Source organism: Lemur catta, chromosome 5, assembly GCF_020740605.2.
Source record: "Lemur catta isolate mLemCat1 chromosome 5, mLemCat1.pri, whole genome shotgun sequence".
Lineage (NCBI taxonomy): Eukaryota > Metazoa > Chordata > Mammalia > Primates > Lemuridae > Lemur > Lemur catta.
In genome coordinates, this window is record NC_059132.1 from 29,331,594 (window position 1) to 29,356,334 (window position 24,741).

Genomic DNA, 24,741 nt, shown 5'->3' on the forward strand with positions numbered 1-24,741 from the left:
CACTCTGCAGTATAGGATCTTGGCAGAGGCTGATGATCCATCCTGCTACTCTTTCCCACCGGTTCAGGCCCCAGAACCTTTCTCTGAGCAGCCACCACCAGTCAGATGGCATTGGCCCCCAAGGTCAAACTGTTTACTGTTCCTGATCTAATGCAAAACTGCCATTGCCCAGATGAAAAAAACTGAAGACAATCTAGGAAAAAAAAGTAGCCAAAGATCACACAGAAAGTTAGAAATTGAGCCAAAACTAGCACCCAGGTTTCCCAGCTCCTGTCTTAATGTTCTTTCCTCTATTCCACAGTATTAAGAAAACGTCCATGGAAACCTAGAGCAGACATTCACACAACCTCTGACTAGTTTGCCAGGCACTTTCTGCACAGATTAAATACCAGGTCACTGGATCACCTCCCTGCCAAGGCAAAGCAGATATTCTGGCCCAAGTCAGGGGACAAGTTGCCTGGAAGCCAAAGACACCTACCATTTGAGGGTATCTTTGGAGGAACCATTTCCCAAGCTTGGCCAGGCCATAATTTAATTTAACCCCAGAATAGCTGAGAAATCAGATAGATTATTTTTACTGTAGAGGGATTGGGAAGGATAATCTTCTCTTAACCTTCAGACCTGACATAAGGACATAGGGCAGGGGGTTCAATCCCTGCCACTCCCAGCCCCATGGACTCAAGCATTCCTTCCTCACTTCTTGTCATTGTCCATTTTCTCTCGCTCGTTCTCACTCTCCCTCACTCATATATAAATTAAACTACTTTCAGTTCTCCAAGTTCTCTCTTACTTCTAGACTTTATACATGCTGCTGCTTCTACCTGAAACACTCTTTCTCCCCTATTTTTCCAGACTACTCTATACCCAACCTCCAAGTTTTACTATAAAAGTCATTTTCTCCACAAAGCTTCTTGGAAACTCCTCATCCTCTCACCAAGTGCAGTTGGGTGCCCATCCTCTGTGCTCACTGAATTTCTCGATTACAGCACTGACCAGGCCTCAAACACCTCCACCTTCACACTTTCCTCTTCCTCTCCTACCTCCCACCTCCCTTTCCTTCTCAATCTGCACCTCTGGCTTCCTCCTCCAGCCCTGAAGGCCCCTTCCTTGGTTACCCTCAGCTTCTTAGGGCCTCTTCTGTCCCTCTCCTTGTCCTTCCTCCCCCTTTCCCGTCCTGATCGCCTGGACTTCTCTGCCCATGGTGAACTGGGAAGATGGACTCTGTTGGTTCTGCGGGGTGTGGTGCCACGCAAGACGTAGTTGAAATTGTTTCTCCCCAGTCTTATTGCCAACCCTAGCATGTTTTAAATTCAGATGGACAACTCCATATTGATTCCCTATTTCCAATTGATGTTGCAACTGGAGAATGAGAATCTGAGCATTGATCTGGCCTTTCTTCCAACAAATCCTTGAGAAACAGGTTGGCCCATTAGAGAAAAATCTTGAGACTGAATGAGGAAGAACCAAGACACAAAAGCACTCACATTCCCCCAAAGGAGTCCAAACAAATTCAGATTCCCAGACCACGTACATGAAAAAGAAAAAAAAAAAAAGAAGGCATATTATAGACTCATAAAATGATGGCTTAGGGCTGGAAGGACTTTTAGAGATTATACTAATCCCCTCATTTTATATCTTGGGAAACTGGAAGCCAAGGAAAGAAATGACTTGCTGAAGGTCATTCAGCCTCCATGGCATTACATTACCCCCCACACCCACCCCTCTGTTGACTCTCTGCCTGGACTTTTCTGTGGTCTCTGCCATTAGGAGTCACAACTGAGGTCCTTGAAGTCCCAAAGTCTCTTAGTGTGACAAATCTTCTGATCAGATGTGATACAGTCTCATGTCCTGTCAGTCGATGTACCTATCGCCATGAGTGCTTTCAGTGAGGGACAGAGAACTTGGCCTCTGAAGGCCTCACTCTCTTTCTGAAAATTACTATTAATTAAATCTGTCTAAACTGAGTCTGATTCACCTGTTACATTTTAGTAAACCCTAAAAAAGTTTTGCAACATTTCCAAATACTTTTATAGAGCCAAAAAATCCAAATAATGGAGTGTTTCATTTCTCAGATTCATTTCCAGCTTCTCTGTCCAGTAGCTCACAGTCGACAAACAAATGCCCAAGCTCACCAGAGGTAGTGGTCCTAAACCTGTGTCAAGAGCTCCTTGATGCATATTTGCTGCACATAGTTGCACAGAGCATCAGATTCACTGGGCGGGGGGAGCTTGAAATAATCCTGTGCAAATTGTACTGTCTAAATATAGACAGAAATGAACAAGGATTATCGAGTGGCGGGAAGCATGGCTACTTTGGCATTAAAATGGAGCCTTTGTATTTGGAAAAGAATTAATGAACTTTTGAACTAGGGCACTGAGGGATGGGGGCTGATTTAAGTGATTCACATACAATAACATTGAATTATTATTGAACCAATTTTCTTCCAATCCTTCTCATTATCTCAAGGAGAAAGTCTCCCTGGGTGAGGTGTTGGTATGTCTCTAACGCCTTTCCAACACTTGTTGATCTTCCTTTGTAACTCAGGGCAGGCTTCAGGCTCAGAACATTGGCCAGCAACAGCAGACAACTAGAATTAGAAACTCTCCTCTCTTTGTTTTGTTTTCATTGGATTCACTATTATGGATATCTTCTATTATGGCCAGTAATACTAGTTTTCCACTTGGGAGTAGTGAAATATGGTTTCCTCTTAAATAAGTGTAAGTTTAAAAGAAGTGAGATAATTTAATGAAAAAAATTAAGTAATAGTAGAGATGGTACACAAACAGGGCAAAAATTATAAAAGTGATACCTAAGAAATCTCTGGTAAATGGTACACGGGAGAGGCTAGACTGGAAAATCTCAAAATTTCAAAAAAATTCTACTGTGGATCACTTTTCAAAACAGAGGATCATTTGGTAATCCACAACTATTTCTTCTCCAATTTTAAGTGTGGTAAATTCAGAGCTGTGTATATCAGGATTGCTGGAGGTTGGACACATATTTTGATTTTCTTGGCTGAAACAGGATATAATAAGCTTCAAACACAAATGGTAATAATAGCAACTATCATGATTTATACTCTTCACGATTTACAAAAGGCTTTCCCATCCAAATATGTTAACACTTGAAAATTCAAGTTCTAATCTCCTCTCTCATTAAAGTGCTGTGTGACCTGAGGCCAGTTACTTAACCACCCTTCTGCGGTCTTCATTCCCTCTGGTTCAGCTCAGTGCGTGTCGGGGTTTTAGGTGAGCCTGTGGCCAGGTGCTCAGCCTGCGAATACCTCGCTGCAGACCTGCTCGCTAGAATAACCGCAGGACTCCAGCTTTGGGGAGGATTCGGGTATTAAATGGCACGTTATGCTAATAGCAAATGGTATGGGATAATTTGGGTGAATTCATTCTCCCACTGTACTGTCTAATAGGATTCAGGCTTATGAAAGAAGCCTAAGGGCCAAGAGATTGCTTGCGCTGTAGTAACTGCTGGGAGGGAGCACGATGTTCCCAAATCTTATTATCAGAGGAGGGGCTGGAGAGAGCTCAGGAGCTTATGAAAGCTTCATAACTGCCACTCCTAGAGAGGTTCTAGAAGTGAATTATAGCAGCAGAAAAGTCGTAAATCACCAGTTGCGTGCCTGTGGTCCCCTCTGTGCACACCACAGCCACACAGCAGCCATGAGTCTGGCGTGGAATGGAGAAAAGCCGGGACTGTGGAACTACCTGTGGGCCAAGGAAAGCATCTGGGGGGACTTCCTGGCCATTTGGGGTTCATGGCACCACTGAAAGCAGTGTGAGACAAGAAGAAGCCCCCAAGCAGGCTCTGAACTGCTTCAAACACACACACACACACACACACACACACACACACACACACACACACGCCAAAAGGAAGACAACGTTATTGCGTGCCTGCTGTGTTTTGTGAACTGTCTTAGGTATTTTTACCTGTGCTATCTCAGTTACTTCTTGTGCAAAACTCATTTGATAGATGAGGAAACTAAAGCTCAGAGAATTAAGTACCTTTCCCAAGGTGACACAGCTAATAAATGACGGTGACAGGATTGATTCCAAATCATCTGTTCTTTTCCCCCTTCTGCATATACTATATTATATTTCACAGTACATTTCAACAACAAGCCCATGCAATATGCACATCACAGACATATGTTTACAAAGGCATTTTACCCATTCATACCCTACACCCCATCCATATATACACCGCACATATACACACAAAAATGCCCATACTAGATGCCACACTTATCAATGTATTAATACTTTCACATAAACTCTAGTATTAACATTTTTCCACATATAAATCTGTGTAACACAATCCACAATGCATCCACAAATGTCCCATGCACACCCTAACCCCTGCATACATCCAAACACATGCATCCATTTGTATACATAACACACATAGACATCACACAAACTCACCTACATCCACAGTCACACACAAAGAAGCAGTAAAATGCATTTGTCCCTCATCCTGTCCATCAAAACCAGCCTTTCAAGGTATGAGTAAGAGATCTTCAGGTTACTAAGCAAGAATGTCTGAATAATCCTAGAATACCTTCTGAATCTTCACAGGAATACCAGATTGCTTTCAATATTTTTCATTACTGTGTATGATAGTCTAATTATTTCAAAATTGTTAATGCATATATAAATATTTATGAACACTTCCTACTAGCCAGGGTATTTGATTAATTAAAGTAGCATATTATTCATTCTTTCATTTACTGTGCAGTTACTGAGCACCAGTTAAATTTGAGACACCATGGTAGACACGGTGGGGGATTAAAAGGACAAACAAATAAACAACAAATCAAACCACCATGATTCCTGCCCTTAAAACATAGACACAAATAACTACATTGCAAGGTAGCAGGGCCCATGGCTAGACAGGACCTGGTGAGTGAGCGGATTTGCGTGGAGGGAGGGTGCAGAGAGAGGTTGGTTCCGAGCCTTCTAATCCCGGAGAGTGGGAATATGTTGGTGCCATCTTGGGAAACTGATCTGGAGGAGGAAGTTTGGGGAGGAAGCTGCGGCATTCGGTTTGCGAGATGGACATGCCCTGCAGGTGTTTGCAGATGAAAAGAGGAGCTTTAAGGGAAAGGCTGGGGTGGAGGTGTAGATTTATAAATTAAACAACTGCAACTGATGAAATCAGAAAAGGCCAGAGGAAGAACAAGAGAGGTCAAGGACAAATCCTTGGGGAGCACCATGTCCTGCTTGGCTAGGTGACAGAAGCTTCCATCTCACACACACACACACACACACACACACACACACACACCGCTCTCTATCCATGCATTTTCTCCACATGCCAGCCCCACAAGTACACGACAGAATTGCACATAGATCCCCGCTATCTCCTAAATAAAATTTCAGAACTAGAAAATCTCAGTTGCCCAAAGCAACCCAAATGAGTGTTCTTCAGCCCTTGAGCCTCCAATCTTGACTCTGTGGAGATTTGTACACCTTTGAGAGTTTGGCAGCAGGGGGCCATTGTTCTCAGACATTAGTAATTCATACTGTGCCGTGAATGAGGCCCTAAAACCACTTTGTCGAGTGAGAGTGGGGTGTAGAGGTGACAGAAACAGTGTGAAGCATCCCCAGTACTTTGATTTCAAATCCTGTGACTCAGTACAATGAGGCAGGCGGCCACAGATTTACGCTGGGACCTAAGTCAGTCCCCTCCACCAGCTGGGCCTCAACTTTCCCAGCTGAGCGTTTTCTACAGTGTGTGATAGCAGTCTCATAAGTATAAGCATCCACGCTTGCCAAAGGGTCTGGAGAGACCAGAGGTAAAGAGGCCTGAATAAATTTGTGTTCTAGAATGCATTTGACTTGGGTGACTTTTTTTTAAATTACCATGATCCTGAAGAGAAACCTTGAAGAAAAGCTGGATTATTTGATTTTTAAGGTCCTTTCTGGCTATGCTGTTCCACGGACCTATGAGAGCACAGGTACCCAAAACACAGGGCTGGGTCTCCCAGAAGGTTAACCCTTCAATCTCCTCTCCCAGGGAGACCCAGCAGCCAAGTGTGATTACTCAAAATCCCAGAGATGAAGCCTTAAGAGTCAGCGGCTTCTCAGCACCAATCAGACACTCGGCTGCCTGCCGGGATCCCTCACTGTCTGATGTTTGGGCTGGGTAAACAGTTCAGCCTGGGCCTTACCTCATTAAAGATCCGTGTCACCTGTTTCTCAGGCTGAGGACGCTCTAGCGGTTCTGCAGGGGTTGGACAAGGCTGGGATCTGACCACAGCATGAGAAAGGCCATCACTAACCCTTTCTTTCCTCTCTCTCTTCTTAGCCTTGCCGCTTCTAAGGAGGCTGAAGCTGCCCGCTCCGCGCCCAAGCCTATGTCACCCTCGGATTTCCTGGATAAGCTAATGGGGAGAACCTCTGGATATGATGCCAGGATCAGACCCAACTTTAAAGGTAGAGAAAACATTCTCTCCAGATCCACAGGGGAAGTGCTGTCCCAGATTATATAATAGACGCGAGCAATACATTACTGTATGCAGATGGGAAACACATGGTACAAATCCACGACTCTTTCCTCTACTCTAAGCAGACATTGTTAATCAATTCAGTCTTCCCTACCACCAAGCCCAGACAAAGCCTCAGAGGATCCCACTTAACATTACCTCTGGTTGCCAGGAGTCAGTCAGTGAATTAAAACCTATTTTCTACCTCTGGTATAATGGGCAAAAGGATAAACATGGAACGTGGAGAAATGGGTTCAAGTCTTGGCTGAGGCACAAATGTACTCTCTGAGCTTGAATAAGCCTCTCTCTTCCTCTGGGCCTCAGTTTCCTCATCTCTGCAGTAGTGGGCTTGGCTACAACTGCATTTTCAAACATATGCTTCATGGAGCTTCAGGGTTCCTACCAGGTGCCCCAAAAGAGAGAAGCAGAGGACATAATGAGCATGCCTACCCCTGCTTCTTGCCAAGAGGCTCCACTTTACTTTATTTTAGATAGGGGGCTTCCAGCTAAAATTCATCTGCTAAAAGTTTCCCATGGATTAACAGGTGATTTTGAAAGTTTCTAGTCTAAATCAAAGTCACAATTTCAAATGCCTACCAGGGTTAGGCAGGTAACTTAAATGAGTGAGGTGAGCCAATAGTAAGGCAATAGGGAGTGGTAGAGACTATGGAGAAACAGAGGTACAGGCTCCTCTAAAGAGGGCAGCCTCTCCTTAGCCCCAGACTGTCGTTGCCCTATAGGAATGTGGGCCCCATGTTGCCAGATCATCAATTATTATAACAAGAGCCAGAAATCAAGATCTATCTAAGACTTTCCAATTCCTAAAACATGTAAATTCAAACAAAACATGTTGGTGACCCAGACATCCCTGAGGGTTGCCAATACATAAACCCTAGTCCAGGTGACCTGAGAAGGTTCTTCTAGCTCTCATAGTCCTGTGGGATCTTAATGTCTATAACAAGAGGAGACCAGTTCCCGCTGTTCACTGATGCCTTAGGGAGGCTGCAACCGTCTCAAGTCGCTGAGCAGAATCCCGAAGGCGCGCTGCTAAGGACCTCCCTGGTCTCCTGTGCTCTCTGACCTTCCTCCCAGCACCCCTGCAAAAATCCTATTCCAAACACCTGCCGCCAGCCTCCTAATCAATTCTTGATTCTAGATGCCCTTCCTCACTGTTCCTTTTGGCTCAAGTCCAAGACCAAACAAGGCATGTGACAGCTGGTAACAGCTTCCTAGTATTTTCTCACTTTGGCCCTGCTCAGAGCGCTCCCTCTGCCTGGCTCTGCAGATAAAGAACGGTCTGGGAGATGCGCTGAGGTCTGTGTTGGGGCCACCTCCCACCCGCATTTTCCTCACGGGTCCTTCACTCCCCTTTGCACCTTGCGCTTGAGGCCATATCTCCCAGCATCATTAGCACAACCTTGGTTCCCCAGGGAGAGGTAAGTCAGGACCAAGGCTGCTGCCACAGCGCGCTAGCACTCTGCCCAAGCCCTTCACCAGGGTCACAACTGCAAACGCCCAGAGGGGCCAGGCAGCTGTGGTGCCCGAATGAAGCAGGATGAGATAAGAAAACAAAACCAGAAGACACAGGGCTTATCTAGGGGCAGCCACTTCTCAGTTCCTGCCGATGACTGCCAGGTAGGGAGGCGGACCCTGGACAGCAAGGCCTTCTAAGATGAAGTCTGAGGTTTCACATGAAACTTTTCAAAGTGACACCTAAATCACCTCTTCTAAAAACACTGTTGGTCAAATTAAACACGCCTAAGGACTGCTTATGGCCCTTGGCCACCAGGTTGCATCCTCTGCCTGTGGCAGCTTTTAGGAATTCCAGTCCACCACGCCCCCTGGTGGGCTCTCTCAGAACTCCATCCTGAAGAGGGGCCAGGTGCCTCGCTCTGAGAAAGGACCAACTCCTGCATCTGTTGAATGTGGTGCATCCAGGGTCCATGTGTTAATTATCCTGTGTGCATACACAACTGCACTTGCACACAGAAAGTTCTCAATAAAGCTTTCATGAATGAATGCATGAATGAATGGACCAGCAAATATGCTAGAGTTTAGAGCAGTTAAGTGACTTTCCTAAATCATGCTATCACGACCAGGGACTTTAACCCAGCAACTCTAACTCAATTATTTGCCCAATGCTAGTGATTTATTTATTTGTTTATTCATTTAGTTATTTACTTACTTAACAGTGGACGTTTTTAAGAAATAAAATCTCACCCTGACCACTGAATCAGGGCCCTTCCCCTTTTCACTCTGAGAACCTTACCCAGAACACTTGGACCCCGAATCTACAGAACTAGACAATCTCTTGGGCCTCTCCCAACCCTGCACTGGCTCCAACCCCTTTGACACCCCCTGACTCAAGGTGCAGGAGCTGTGAAGGTTTCTCTACCTTCCCTCATGGGAAGGGCTGAAAAGTTGCCCACAAGGATCTCCTGCTCCTGAGTCCCTCTCACACTTCCATCCAGGCACAAGTAAGATCCCAAAAGCCACATGCAAACCACAGAGCTCAGGAAACGGCCATGCAGATCAGGCCCCGCCCCCACCCCACTACAGGAAGAGGCCTGCATTGTTTGAAAACTCCAAGAATGATTAATCACTGGGCAGCTTCCTGAAGCACCAGAAACTCTCCCTGTTCCCAACCCTCCTGAAGACAGGGGTGGCTGCAGACAGCAGGCACAGTCTGCAGAGCACGATGGCGTAGTGTGGAAGCAAAGAGCCCTGAAACTGGGTTCCACGCGTCCCTCTACTTACCTGATACACGTGCTAAATCGCTTGCCATATCTGGGCCTCTGTTACCGCATCCGGGCCTCTGTTTCTGCATCTGTAAAATGATCCAGTAAGACTATCAGCTCTGCTATTCTGTGTCTTTTCTCAGATTTTGTGTATTATAATGGCTTCTAGGATCTGGGGCACAGCCCTATGCCAACACATAACACAAAAGCAAAATTAAACTTTAATATTTAATGAAATATATACATTATTCTGCTGCCAAAGGCAGCCAGATTGTAGTTTTCTCAAGAATAATTTAATTTCAGATGTATTTCAGTGAGCCACACCTCCCCATAGGGTCCTTTGGCTGGTGCCCTCTCACACCCATCAATCAGAGTCTCATTTATATGAGCGTCACAGCACCAGACATTTGCGGGGCCTGCGTGGGAACCCTGTGCACGTCATTTCAAGGCACAGGCAGTAACTCTTTGGGGCATCTTATGGTACACAGCTACATGAAAAGAAAAGCCTGTGTCTGAGTCTAAATGAGGGAGAAGAAAACCTGAATGGGCCTTTGTTTCGGCGGGAGTGACAGGGAGACAGATTTCCGCTCAGTATAACGGAAAAATTTTTTTAACAGACAGAGCTACCCAACTATGACAAAGGCTGCTCGAGATCAAATGAGTTTCCCACTGCTGGAGGTGTTCAGGCACTCAGCCTTAAATGGGTAGCAGCTCTGTAGCAATGGTCCCCAAACCTAACTGTGCATGAGAATCACCCAAATAGCTCCTTAAACAATAGACTCTGGGCTAACCTCCGGAGATCTGGGTTCACTGAATGTGGGGTTAGGCCGAGGAATCTGCAGCTTAACAAGTTCCCCAAGTGATTCCATTTCAGATAGTCATGTCTACATGTTAGTTTGGAAAGCAAATGAAGGAGTGACCTTTAAGAAACCTTCCAGCCCTGAAATCCCATAACCCTGAAATTCACATGGCTAGCTTCCACCAAGGAATTCCAAGCCACTGAAGCTGAGAATGACGGCCTAGTTCAAGAACTACTCTCCCTCCAGACCGATGGGGAAATTGAGAGCCAGGAAAGGAAAGTGGCATTCCTGAGGTCAAACAGCCAGTGAGTGCTAGAGTTATGTCTAAACCCCAGAGGTCCTGACACTGCCTTGGACGAAAAACCTAGGTTATCACCCCAAGACTGAGTCCCCTGCTATATGCCATGATTTCTGAAAAGGAGAAAATCTCAGCTGAGTTTGGGTGAAATGCTTGTGCTACTCTTTCAAGAGGGATGGAATAGAGTGGGTACCAAAAGACACAAGGATATCCACTTTCTTCTTTCCACACTCAGAAAACCCTGGTTCAAGTCCTGGCTCTACCACTTGTTGGTTAAATGAGCCTGGATGAGTTACTAAAACTCTCTGTGCTCCATTTGTGAAGTAGGGACAGTAACTTTGCCCTGCCTACCTCAGTACCTCCTGGGGGTCATCAAGAAAGTAGACCTGAAACAATTCACAAATTGCAAATTACAATATTCACGTGAGGGTTATGTATGACCTTCTATCCATGTCCTATCCACCTTCAAGGTTATCAGCTATCTGAGGCCTTTCCTGTCCCATTCTTGAGAGCCTCTCTACCTGCACTCCCACTGCTTCCATCACTCTTACCCAGGGTCTCGCATTCCCTTCTGGTCATTGTATGCTGGCCCTTTTTCAGTTGATGTGGAAGCCCAGGGCTTAAATTCTGGATTCCGCCCTGTTTTTGTGACCTTGAGTATGCCCTTCCCTTCCTCTGAAGCTCTTTCCTACAGTGTAGCCATCAAGATGACCAACTTTGGAGTTAGGCAAATCTGAATTCAAACCCTGGCTCGACCACTTACTAGCTGTGTAGCCATGGACAAACAACCTCTCTGAGCCTCTCTGCTTTCTCATCTGTAAATGGAGATAATAACCATACCTTCTCATGCAGTTGTTGAGAGGATGGAATGAGATGATGTTAGTACTATTCTCAACACAGCAGCAAACCCCATAATGCTTCATAAATGGTAACTGCTGTAATTAATGGTATAAAATGAAGACACTGGGCTTCAACTAGACAGCACAATGAGATACCAAAGCACTGAATAATCCTCTCCTTCCTTCCTATCTTTTGCAGTAAGATTCAAAAAACTTGCCTGAAAAGTATTTAACAAAGACTTGTGAATCTCCCTTGATGTTTCCTCTGGATTCCTCAGGGGGTAATTCCCATCAACGCCTTTCAGGCAATCATTCTTGGTTCATAAGTTCAAGGCAAGGAACTTGCTGTTCCGTGCGATTCCCAAGATGGCCTCCAAATGTTGTAGCCATAAATATATCTCAGCCACAAATTACAAGGCAGCCGATGGGGTTTGGGAAAAATATTTCAACCATATGGCAGGATGATGAATCATCCTGTGTTAATGAAAGTACATCTCAGCTCAGCCTCTGGTGTTCTGTACCTGGCGCTCACTTGGGGACCAGGAAATCTGGCACAGAAATGTAAAATGGTGGCCGGATTCGCAGGTGCTTGGGAGTCGGGTGGGGGCAAGTAGGGGTGTCCTCCACCAAGGGGAATCCACCCCTGAAGTCAGTGTTCCAGGAATGGTCCTATCCTGTGAATTTCTTCATGGCCATGGAGCTAAGCAGAAATCTCTCTTGATTGGCAGGTCCCCCGGTGAACGTGAGCTGCAACATTTTCATCAACAGTTTTGGTTCCATTGCTGAAACAACCATGGTGAGTAAGTCAAAACACAAGCTGTTATTTCCTGCTGGGGATATCTCTCTCCCTGAAATATTTATCCTCTGCATTGGTCTTTCCCAAGGAGGTGGGGAATCAGGTGTTTTTTTCAGGTCTCCAGTGGTATAACATGAGGCTTCGATGTTTTCACTGTCCTATTCAATGTCTGGAGTAAAGACATAACGTCTGTGTAAATGGCCAAAGATCTAGCAGACTAGCACATGCCAAACACCCAAAATTACAAAAAACAAAATCATACAACAGGCTAAATTTTTAGATTAAAAGAAAATGGGGGCCAGGCACGGTGGCTCACACCTGTAATCCTAGCACTCTGGGAGGCCGAGGCAGGAGGACCATTTGAGCTCCGGAGTTCGAGACCAGCCTAAGCAAGAATGAGACCCTGTCTCTACTAAAAATAGAAAAAAATTAACAGGACAACTAAAAATATATATAGAAAAAATGAGCCGGGCATGGTGGCACATGCCTGTAGTCCCAGCTACTTGGGAGGCTGAGGCAGGAGGATCGCTTGAGCCCAGGAGTTTGAGGTTGCTGTGAGCTAGGCTGACACCACAGCACTCTAGCCTGGGCAACAGAGTGAGACTCTGTCTCAAAAAAAGAAAAAGAAAATGGGAAAAACAGCTCATAAGTTTAACATTCAACTGTACTAGCTGGGTGCAGTGGCATACTCCTGTAGTCCCAGCTACTTGAGAGGCTAAGGTGGGAGGAACACTTGAGTCAAGGAGTTTGAATCCAGCCTGGGCAACATAGAAAGATCCCATTTCTAAAAATAAAAATAAAAATGTATCTGCAGAATGGCAAAAGACTGCTGATTATAAAAGCTGAAATGGGCATATTGGGTTAATTGTATGATTTGCTCTACTTTTGAATGTTTTTAAAACTTTCCATAGTAAAAAAGTTACCATACTGACCTCATTAATGTATTATATGTGGTATGTGCAGGAAAGTGTTTATGCTTTGTAAATGTTCACTAAACATTTTCTACGATGGTGATGAGGATGGAGACTCTGGACACTGAAGCCCCAACACTATCATTGATTTCCTGTGTGATCTTGAGCAATCCCTAGACTTCTCTGAGCCTTGGTTTCTCCCTCCCCTCCCGCTGTATCTTCTGTCCACCTTTACAGATATTGCTCCTGCTACATTTTGCTTTCCACAGAGACAGTGTAGCAAAGTAATCATGATACAGTCTTCAATGTCCAGACAAAATTTGAGGCTAAGCTCTATGATCTTAGGCAAGGTAATCTAAATTGGCTTCCTCATCTGTAAAGCAGGGATACCAATAGCATCCACCTCATGGCCTAGTGTGAAGATTAAAAGATAAAGCATAGACAGTGCTAAACACAGCGCCCCCCACAAAGTACGCATGCAATGAATGTCAGCTATTACTAAATGCCGCTTATAATTTTAAGCACATTTTCACATTCATTCTCTCATTTGGTTTCTTCACCAAACATGTGGCCTGACAACCACTCTGCAATGAAGAGATGTTACACACTATGTTCCCCATGGTACAGCTGAGGAAACTGAAATTTGGACAGAGCACATCACAAAGCTAGTTGGTGACCATGCAGGGATTAAGGCCCAGTTCTCATAACCCGTAGATAAGTGTTCTGTGCCACACGGCCATAACTCCAAAGAGCACAAACTCAAGATATTGGGGGCCCGGGACCTACAAAGCACACATAAGCAACAACTAAAGTGTTATCAAAAGTTGAAATCCAGCCCAATACCATGCCAGGCTCAGCACACCTCAGGAGAAAAGAGTAACGATAATGGAGATATTCAAGAAGAGGAGCCCAGAGGAGATGGCCCCTTGGGGTGGAAATGAACAATCTTCAGACAAGAAAGGAAGGATCAGCTATGATGTGCTTCCTCGGGAATGGTTTGCAGATGACGTAGTTTTTTACCTGTTTATTAACGTTACTACAAAATGGGGAACGGGCTGCATTTTGCAGCTTGCACCTTGGACAGTACAGTAAGCCCTCCTTTAACCCCATCAATAGGTTCTCGGAACCTGCCACTTTAAGTAAAATGACTATAACATAAGCGATTTTTTTCTCATCAACATTACAACAAAATGATGTCAAATGAAACGATGGTATTCAAGACCCTGCTGTACTTTGTTTCACTTAAAGTCTCAGTTACAACAACCCATTGACAACATGAAGTGAGGACTTACCCTACTGTGATTTTTTTCACTGACTACTTAATTATCCATGTGTTTAATTTACTTTGCAAATGATTTAGAAAAAAAAAAAAAAACACTAAGATCTCAGACCTAGAAAAAGCCTTAAGGAATTGTCCAGTCCAGCCCTCTCTTTTACAGAGAGGAAATCTGATGGCCAGATTGGTAAGGTCGCCTGAGCAAGGTTACACAGCATGAAACGGGTGTGACAGGAATCCAAGTCCAGTGCTCTCTGCAGTAGTCAAAGATTCCCCTCCCTTCAGCTTCTTTCTCCCCTGCATCCCACCAACCAAACCCTTTGCACCACTTTCCTATGCAAGCCTCTTTCCTTGTCACTCAAACGTTCTTAGGAGCAAGACTGGACGTGGTAATAACAACTTGTTCTTAAAGAACACACTAGATGCTACTATGTGCCAGACAGCGTGCAGAGCACTTCTGTATATATCATCTCATTTAGGCCTCACAACAACTCCTATAGGTGGGAAAGGTTATCCTCAGTTTATGGATGAGGAGACTGAGGATCAGAAAGGCTAGGTTACTTTCCTAAGGACACACAGCTAATAAGTGTCAGAGGTAGACTTGGAACTCAGCACATGGTCTCTTGAGCCAAATACAAATATTTAATTCCTAGATGTTTGGGATTACCCAGTCCTTGCTTGTCTCCTTTCATTATAGCCAATTAGAGCTGAAAGGGAATTTCATTGAACAGATATAGAAACCGGAAGCCCGAGAGAGGATTGCACTTGCCCACAGACGCACACATGGCTAACTGGTGACACAGTCAGCCCAGGCTCCCTGACTTCCAGCCCTGGGGCTGTACCTCTCCAACCACACAAAGAGTTGGTTGTGCCCCCGTGGGTACAAGGTAATACGGACATAGTCCTGGTGTCAGAACCCTTCCAGGCTGTGTTTGTTCTCCCAAAACAGCAGGAGTGCATTGCAGCTCTATAAACAGCTGGATTCCCCGGGCCTAACTGTCTGCCTCCCAGGGCCTGGCTTTATTCGCCAGAGCTAATAGACTGAGAGCAGAGACAGGCAGCCAGCAAAGCAACAGGGGTCTCTATCCATTCCCGACAAGGGGAGGGCTGAGCCTGCCTGTCCTTCATCTGACCTTTACAGGGACTCTCTTGGAGTCTGTGCAGTAAGAGGAAGGTAGAAGTTAAAACAGGAATGAACGAGGGAGAAGAGGAAAGAAGGTCCTGCTCTGGAGCAGCCCTTCTGGCAGTCTACAAGAGAAAAACCTAGGGCTAGAACCCAGAGGAAACCCATCCAGCTTGTCTGGACATGTGTGCTTATAAGTGTGCATAAGTGTGTGCACTGCAGCACATGTATGTCTGTGTAGTATGTATGTGCATGGGTGCATTGTGGGACTGTGCAGATGTGCATATAGGCATGTGTGTAGTGTAGGCTGGTTTGAATATATTTAGACATGTAACCTCAAAGAGAAATATGTATACGATCGTGTATAGGTATGGATATAAGGATGTGTGTTTCTGTGTTTACATATGTACATGAAAATGTTTAAGTGTAGATGTGCATGTACCTGTGAGTTTGTATATATGTAGGATATGTGAAAGTACTTAAGAGTGAATGTAGGGTGGGCATGGTGGCTCATGCCTGTAACCCCAGAATTTTGGGAGATATAGGTGAGAGGATCATTTGAGGCCAGAGTTCGAGAAGAGCCTGGGAAAGATAGTGAAACCCCATCTCTACAAAAAAATTTTGTAGTCAAATTTTGTAGTCATGGTGGTATGTATCTGTAGGCCTAGCTACTCGAGAGGCTGAGGTGGGAGGATCGCCTGAGCCCAGGAGTTCAAGGCTGCAGTGAGCCACGATCACACCACTGCACTCCAGCCTGGGCAAAAGAGCAAGACCATTTTTTATTTTTATTTAAACAAAATTTTTAAAAAGAGTGAACATAAATAAAGTATATTATCTTCATTTATGTATTTGTATATGGATGTTTATGAATATATAAACAGATATTTAAGTATGTATCAGCATTTGAGTCAGCACATTTACATGTGTATATTCAAGTACATGAGAATGTGTGTATATATGTGAAAGAATATCTAAATGTATATCAGTATGTGAGAATAAGTATGTCTATACATGTGTGCAGGCATGCATGTGAGTGTGCACATACAGAGGCATGTACAGCTGGAATTCATGTGGAACTATATGTAAACACACGTGACAAAGACACAGAGAGAGAGAGGGTGTGTGTGTGTTGACATCCTTTGGGCATGAATCCCAGTATTTCCATTTTTAGGACATGTGTTCCAGTCTCTTTTGCCAAGAGTCTAGCCTGGCACAGAGACAGGCACCCTGTGGCCAGGACCCCTGCTGATTGATGACAGTCTATGCAAACATAGTCTACAAGTCTGGCCTTATTTGTAGACATTAAGGGACAATGGATAGAGCCCTGAACCAGGAGTCAAGAGACGAGGGTTTTAGTTCTAGCTCTGACACTGTGTAATACCTCTGAGGCTCAATTCCCTCCAGGTGCTTGGTTCTAAGAATGGTGTGTAGGATCACACGGAGCAATAAGTATACAAGTCTTTTGTGAATGCTACACGAATGTAAAAGATTATTAACTACTAAGCAGCCAAAGACTTCAACACACAAAAATAAGAAAAGGCTTTTCTGGTTTTCTGTTTATATGTTAGCTTTGTTTTTACAGTTCTTTCTATTCATTTATTCTTTCCACTTCAGTTATTAATTAAGGTACTGCATATGCTCAATATGGCCTTAGGGATAGAATTCTGTTTGAGTCATTTTAGGCTAGGCTTTCCCACAGTAACAGATAGCCCCCTAAATCTCAGTGCTTTCAAACAACACAGACTCATTTATCACCCATCTAAACTCTGCTGCAGGTCCAGGGGCTCTCTGGGGCTACTGTCCTGCAGGTAGTGGCTCAGCATTGCATTTCCATGTCACACTTGCCATGCAAGGGAACAATACACTAAAGGGTTGAACAGTGGCGTATTAGTTCAGGCTGCCATAACAAAATACCACACACTGGGCAGCTTAAACAACAGAAATTTATTTTATCACAGTTCTGGAGGCTAGAAGCCAAGATCAAGGTGCCATCAGAGTTGTTCTCTGGTTAGAGTTGTTTTCCTGGCTTGTAGACAGCTGCCTTCTTACTGTGTCCTCACATGGCTTCTTCTCTGTGCACACACAGAGAGAGAGAGAGAGAGAGAGAGAGATCGCTGGTGTCTCTTCCTCTCCTGATAAGGACACCAATCCTATTGGATTAGGGCCCCACCCTTATGACCTCACTTAACCTTTATCACCTCCTTAAAGACTCTATCTCTATATACAGTCACACTGGGGGTTAGGGCTTCACCGTATGAATTTGGGAGGGGATACATCCAACCTGTAGTCACTGGCAAGTAGACACTTTCCACCCAGGAGTGACATATACCACGTCTGCTCACATTTCACTGTCCAAGGGAAGTCTACATGGCCCTGCCTGAAGAGAAGCGTAATCCTCCCATGTTTCCAGAAGTAAACAGGAACCAGACATCAGTGAGAAGTGCATCTGTGCTTGCAAAGAGTCTATTGGACAAGGAAATCAAACAATGCCACCGCATGATGAGTGCTATTACAGAGGTATGCACAGGGCGCTGTGGAACACAGAGGATAATAACAACCAATAGTAATTTTAGCTAACGCTTAACTGAATACGTATGTCCCAGGCACTGTGAATGCACTATTGTGAGATTTTTCTAAAGCAGCAATCTGATCACAGTACTCTCTGTGCTAAAACCTTCCAGGAGAGAACAGTTTCATGGGATGACCCAAAGGATGAAGGGGTTACAAGAAACTGGGGTGCATTCAACAGTGCCAAAAGAGGAGAGAAGTCAAGTAAGAAAAGAGAGTAGCATCCAGCAGATTTTGGCAATGGGGGATGGGGAAAGGGAGGGAACACACATGAAGTTAGGGAATAGGACGTCAGGGCATGGAGGAAACAAAAGGCAGATGGAAACAAAGAGGCGTGAAGATAAGTCTTTTGAAAAGCTCTGCTCTGGAGAGAATGTGCAGTGTTGGTTTTGGTGCTTGGCATTTATTGAGCACTTTTCTGAAAGCCAGGGAATTGTGGTTAGTGAATTATGGGGATTATTTTAGGTACAACCATCCTATTTTATAGACAAGGAAACTGAGGTTCAGAGAGGACGATTCACCCAGTCTTTCTCAGCCAATAAATGGTGCAGCCAGTTATTATCGCCAGACTGCCTGAGCCCTGGAGCCCCGTTCTTGGGCCAGTCCATTGGCTGAGCATGAGGGGAGAGGGATCACGTGGCCACGCGGGGACACAACCACACCCTGTCTTCTGCACCATGGTGTGGGCGATAAGAAGCTCAGTAGGGTTTGTGCAATTCTACCTATCAGAACCTGTGTCTCAAGAAGACTTTGGCCGTCCATCCCTTTGGGTATTTGCAAACAAGCCCTCAAGATATAAGAAAACAACCACCACACAAGGAGACGAAAAGCCCCTATGTTCAACTATAAATATTAACACACTGGCTAGAAAGCAGTCATTTAGTCGTTAGTCAAAGCCAACTTATTCTGGAATCAATTGATTAAATGAAGCAGGTATTTTGAATTATAGAAATAGAACTTAAATCCATCTACTTTTTCCCGACTTTTCTGCTGTCAACTCCTAGTTAAAATGGGCATCACCTCTCCCCTGCTTGACAAAAAACAGCCTCCTAACTGGTCTCCATCCTCCCTCCTCAGGCCCCTACCGTTTCCCACCAGTGCTAGAGGTGGGAAACCCCAAATCAGAGCACAGAATTCTCCTGCTTCAGATCCTGCAGCAACTTGCCAATGTTCTTACAACATCCTGTTTCCTCTGCCTAGAGAGATCTTTGCACACATGGCTCCTTCTCACCCTTCAGGTCTCGGCTCAGACATCTCTTCAGAAGGTCCTTCCCCAGCTCCCTACCTAAAACTGCCCCCACTTCAGTTACTCACTCTCCATCACATCACCATGTTTTGTCATCCTCGGAGCAGCTTCCCAAATGTATAGGTTCACTTGTTTGTCTGTTGCCTTGTTTGCTTTCTTGCTGAGAGTGGGGACCTCGTCTCTCTCAATCAGCTCTATATTTCCAGTGCCCAGCACATTGCCGGACTCACAGGAGCTAGTCAGTATCTGTGGAAAGAATGAACCTTGGAGGTTCTCTAGTCAAACCCTCATCTGTGGTCAGCATCCCTGCCACAAACATCACGGCCGAGTACTCTCCACTTGCATACCTCCAGGGATGGGGAACACACTACCCCCCAGTGCAGCCCATTTCATCTTTGGGCAACTCTGAACTCTCCATTTCCCCAGGGCTTCAGTCCTGACCCTGGTGCCACACAGAACCAATCCACTCATCTGACAGTGTACACAACTGAGGCTGGCTTTCTCGGCCCCCCAAGCCTGGCTTCCTCAACCCCTCTCTCTAGTTTCCAGTCCCTTCCCCAGCAGGGTACTCTTCTCCAAGTGGGTCAAATGCATTGATTTCCTTCTTGAGATGAAAGGACAAGAAATAAACTCAGGCCCCTGCAGGAGTGTTCAGAGCAGAGCAAAGTGGGGCCATCACCATCCTTATTCTGGGTCAGTGAATTTCAAAGCACTGTTTGTCACAGCAGCCCGGCCTCCACAGTTTGTTTCTGTACTTTTATAAACAGATAAAAATGGGATGTTCTGGCTGCAGTGGAGAGGGAGTCAGGAATCTCACTCTCCTGGCCTCTCTCTCAATCCCTGCCTCCCCCAGGGAGCCCTTGGGGAACTCCTTGGGGCCTCAAATCCACTGTACACACTCCACCGTGAAGTCCTTTCCATATCGGCGGCCATGTCACAATGCTGACTCACGGCATTGTGGACGGCAACACCCTGGAACAGTTTTATAAGTACATGAGTAGTACATGAAAATATACTTTTGTAATTAGTCCAGTAAAAAAGAAAAGAGAGAATAAGAATTAAGAATGTCCCCACTTTGCCCTCTCCTCCAAGTCCCATTGTCCTATCCTGAGTTAACCGTTACAAATAAAATTTCATGTATACCCTACTAGTCTCCTTTCCTTGACTATACATACATTCAGTTCCACATGCACATCTTTCTATAAATAACATTGTGCATTACAGTTTGCGTTTTCCACCTCCACCATGGCTTGGCCTCTCTCTCTACATCACTACATACAGGTCTTCCTCATCCTTTTTATTTTTATTTTTAGAGACAGTCTTGCTCTATTGCCCAGGCTAGAGTGTAATGCATGATTATTGCTTGCTGTAACCTCAAACCCCTGGCCTCAAACGATCCTCCTGCCTCAGCCTCCCAAAGCACTGGGATTACAGGCATGAGCCACTGCGCCCAGCCCTACCTCATTCTTTTGAACTCTCCATATATTCCCAAATTTGGAAACATGAGAGAATACCTAAGTTGTTTATTAATGTTACATAAAATACAGAACAAAATGAAACTATCTGTTTCCAGACTTTATGGCCTCCCTGTAAAATTCCATAGCATGTGTGGACATGTCATTCACAGTATTTAACTACTTTTCTCCTGATGTACCTTTAGGTTTATGCATTACACGATGACAATCAGCACCATCATGAACATTTTTGTGCAGAATTTTTGTGCATTTCCTTGGGATATATCCAAGAAGTAGAATTGCTTTATCAAAGAATATTTACTTCTTAAAATTATTAATATTTTGACAGATATTATTGTCAACTCGCTTCCAAAGAAGCTTCAATAATTTACATTCCCTACAATACTACTCATTTCTCTTCACCCTTGCCAACCCAAAATATTATCGAGCTTTTTCATTGTCACCAAATGAGACTTTCAAAATGATATCTCATTGTCATTTTTAATTTGTGTTCTAGATTCCTACTGAATTTGAGCATCTTTGCCTATGTTGACTGAGCATTTTGAGTAATATTATAGGGTTCTTTTTTATACGTACCTCTTTAATCCATTTGTTCTTTAATTTTCTATAAAGTAATTGGTGGTGGTTTAACTCTATTTTTCTCTGATTGGGTAGAAATTATTCCAAATCCATTTTTTAAATAGCCATTATTTCTCCACTGATTTGAAATGCTATCTTTCTCAGAAAATAAAGTCCCATATATACATTTCTAGTTTCTAGACTTATTTTATTGCTCCATTGCTCTGTTTCTGCACTGATATCACACTGCTTTAATTACTATGACTTAATATTATATTACTATGTCTTTTAGAGAGCCCTCTGTTTTTCTTTTGAAAGGTTTTCTTAAGCTTTCCAGCCCATTTTCTCTTCCATATGAACTTTAGAATCAACTTGTTGAGATCTAGAAAATCTCCTCAGTAAAGTGGGCTCTGTGGCACATACCTATAATCCCAGCTACTCAGGAGGCTAAGGTGGAAGGACCCCTTGAGCCCAGGAGTTCAAGACCAGCCTGGGCAACATAGCAAGACCTCATTTCAAAAAAAAAATCCCCTCAGATTTTGACTAAGATTACTTTGAGTTTATAGATTAATTTTGGAATAAATGACATCTTTATAGTATTTTATAAATACACTATATCTCTCCATTTAAATAGGTATTCCTTTGTGCCTTCCAGTAAAGTTTTAGAGGTTTTTTAAAAATATATTGACTCACGCATTTCTTATTAGGTTTATTCCTAGATTTTCTTTTTTTTTGAGACAGAGTCTCACTCTGTTGCCCGGGCTAGAGTGCCGTGGTATCAGCCTAGCTCACAGCAACCTCAAACTCCTGGGCTTAAGCAATCCTCCTGCCTCAGCCTCCCAAGTAGCTGGGACTACAGGCATGTGCCACCATGCCTGGCTAATTTTTTCTGTATATATTTTTAGTTGTCCAGATAATTTCTTTCTATTTTTAGTAGAGACAGTGTCTCACTCTTGCTCAGGCTGGTCTCGAACTCCTGACCTTGAGCGATCCTCCCGCCTCCGCCTTCCAGAGTGCTAGGATTACAGGTGTGAGCCACCGCGCCCAGCCCAGTTCCTAGATATTTTGTGAGATTTGTTGTCATTGTGGATGAGATGCTTTTTCCATTACATTTTCTGTCATTCTACACAGTTTATGCTAGGTCACTTCTTATACTCTTGAGTTTGGGGGATCCAAGAGAAAGTCTATGAAATGTCATCCAGTTAAATATGGTACACGCTCCCCAAAGCCTTGGTAAACTGAAGACTGAGAGAGCACGGAGGAGAGAGCCCTCAGACATGCCCCTTAGAGTCTGTTACAGGCAGAACGTGGGTAGTGTAGTCTACTGGTTGAATGCCTGGGTTCTGGCATGAACATCCTGGGTTCAAATCCTAGCTTTGCTATTTACTACCTTTGTGATCAGGAATGGTACCCTAACTTTTATGTGCCTTGATTTCCCTAACTGTAAAGTGGGAATGATAATAGAATCTACATCACAGAGCTACCGTGAAGGTAAAATAACACACAGAAAGCTCTTAGCATGGTTTCTTACGTGTGGTAAAGTCTCAATATATTAGTATTATTTGCATTGTTATTACCAATTTTAGATATACCAGTAACTAGTGGTGGGAACTTAAGATTTTAGGGCTTTAGTTTCCATGTCTGTCCAATGGGACTAAGCATCTTCTCTTTCATGCCAAACCTCATAGAAAAAAATCTAATGTGAGGGTGCTTTGAAAGTAAAAAGCAGCAAATAAATATGACATTATTAGTAAATTAGCTGATAGAGCACACTACATAAAAGCACAGGACTTTGAAGTCAAATAATCCTGGAGTTGACTCTCAGCTCTGTCACCAAGTTTAGGCAAAATACTTAATATCCCCAGGCCTCAGCTGACCTGTAAAATGGTGTCACAGTGAGAATACAACGAGAAGTTTCATATAAAGCACTTAGCACAGTCGCTGGCACTCAGCCAGGGTTTAGTAAACCCTACATGTGCCAACCAAGCCAGGTCCACACTTTCAAAGGATGGCAGGGACACTGAGGCTGACTCTTACATTTGCAGGAAACATCTGTGACTCTTTCATTCTATAGTGCTTCTTGGATGTCTGGGAAAATGCTTGAGAAGAAAAGAGTTGGGGGAAGGGAAGCAGCACTCATAAACCACACCTGAGCATCCCCCATGCTGAATGGGCCCCCAGGCCTCTGGCAGACTGGTCCAGCTCATGTGCATCTTAATCCCAAACCGTCAGAGCCAAACCCACGTTAGAGCTTCTCCAGGAAAGCCGAGACTGCTTTATGGCAGATCAGCTTGGTTCTTGTCCTCTTGGCCCTGGGGCTTCCCTCAAAGGATAAAAAAAAAAAAAAAAAAGTGGGATAGGGGTCAAGATTCCTGCATGCAGGTCCCACCTTAGTCATTGAATTGCTGTGTGGCTCTGAGAAAGTCCCTTTCCCTCTCTGGCTGCCTGTAAAATGAAGGAGTTGAAACAGAAGTCTCTAAGGTTCTTTCTAACTGTAATATTTAATGATGAAAATGATGCAGATGATGATGATGATGATGATGATGATGATAAAGAATTATGATTCTCTCATCTACTCCCCCTCTCCATTCCTACTATCTTAGTTTAGATCCTCCTTATACTCAACTGAACAGTCACAAGAGCCTCAAAACAGGTCTTTCTGTAGCTGTTTTCTCTCGCTTCCAACACCCCACAGTTGTTCCCAACAAAAGGATCTTCCTGAAGTCAAACTGTGATATTGCTACATTGCTGAGGTCTTTAGTGGTGCCAGATTGGCTACAGAACAAAATCCAAACACCCTGGTCTGGCAGTGAAGGATACCCATAGCCTCAAATCAATCCATTTCACAGCCTTCTCCCAGTGGAGTGGTTAAGAACATAAACTTTATATAATCTGAAAAACAGGTTTGAACTCTAGCCCCACTGCTTACTGTGTGAATTTGGACAAAGTACTTAATCTCCCTGCACTTTCTTCATCTATAAAATTAGGCTGAATATACCTATTATATATCATAGGATTGTTTTAAGGACGAAATAAGCTGATGTGTGTGGCATGCTTAGACATAATGCCTGGTATGTAGTAGGTCCTCGATAAAGAATTGTTATTACTTGTGCTGCTAATGGTTGAGCTAAACTGGACCATTTGAATGCCCCTGCCTACACACCATTGCTTGTGTTATTCCTTCTACATGAGATTTCTTTTACTCCCAACTACATATATCCTAATTCTACAATAAATTCCCCAAGGCTGCAGCCTCGTCCTCATGTCCTGTCCTGCTCCAAGCCTGTACTGCTCACCTCCGTCCTTCCTCCTCACGCATCACTGGCCTCCTTCCCAGGAGAAACCAGGCATTGCTCAAGCTCTGAACAATTCCAGATTAGAGATGCTAACTTCAGGAGGATGGAACAAACTGAAAGGGTCTGTCTCAGATGCCACCTTCTCCTTGAAAGCCTCTCGAGATCCAAGCCTATGACTTCAAAGCAATAGTCAACAGGAATCTCTTAGGGCTCCTTACAGCCTTCGTCACTTTCACTTTTGTACAGTAGATATGTGTGTCCATATCACACCTTGCCTACTAGATAATTTGAGCTCTGTGAGTATGGAAACTGAGA

The 24,741-nt window shown here is 44.2% G+C and overlaps 1 protein-coding gene across 2 annotated transcripts in view; it reads left to right on the plus strand.

Annotated features, from left to right (window-relative positions):
- Positions 1-24,741, plus strand: part of GLRA1 (glycine receptor alpha 1) — a 79,216-nt gene that overhangs the window by 25,958 nt on the left and 28,517 nt on the right. For both annotated transcript variants that reach the window (XM_045551321.1, XM_045551322.1), the window contains exons 2-3: positions 6,325-6,452; positions 11,906-11,973. In XM_045551321.1, the coding sequence (XP_045407277.1) occupies positions 6,325-6,452; positions 11,906-11,973 (196 nt within the window). The remainder of the gene's footprint in view (positions 1-6,324; positions 6,453-11,905; positions 11,974-24,741) is intronic.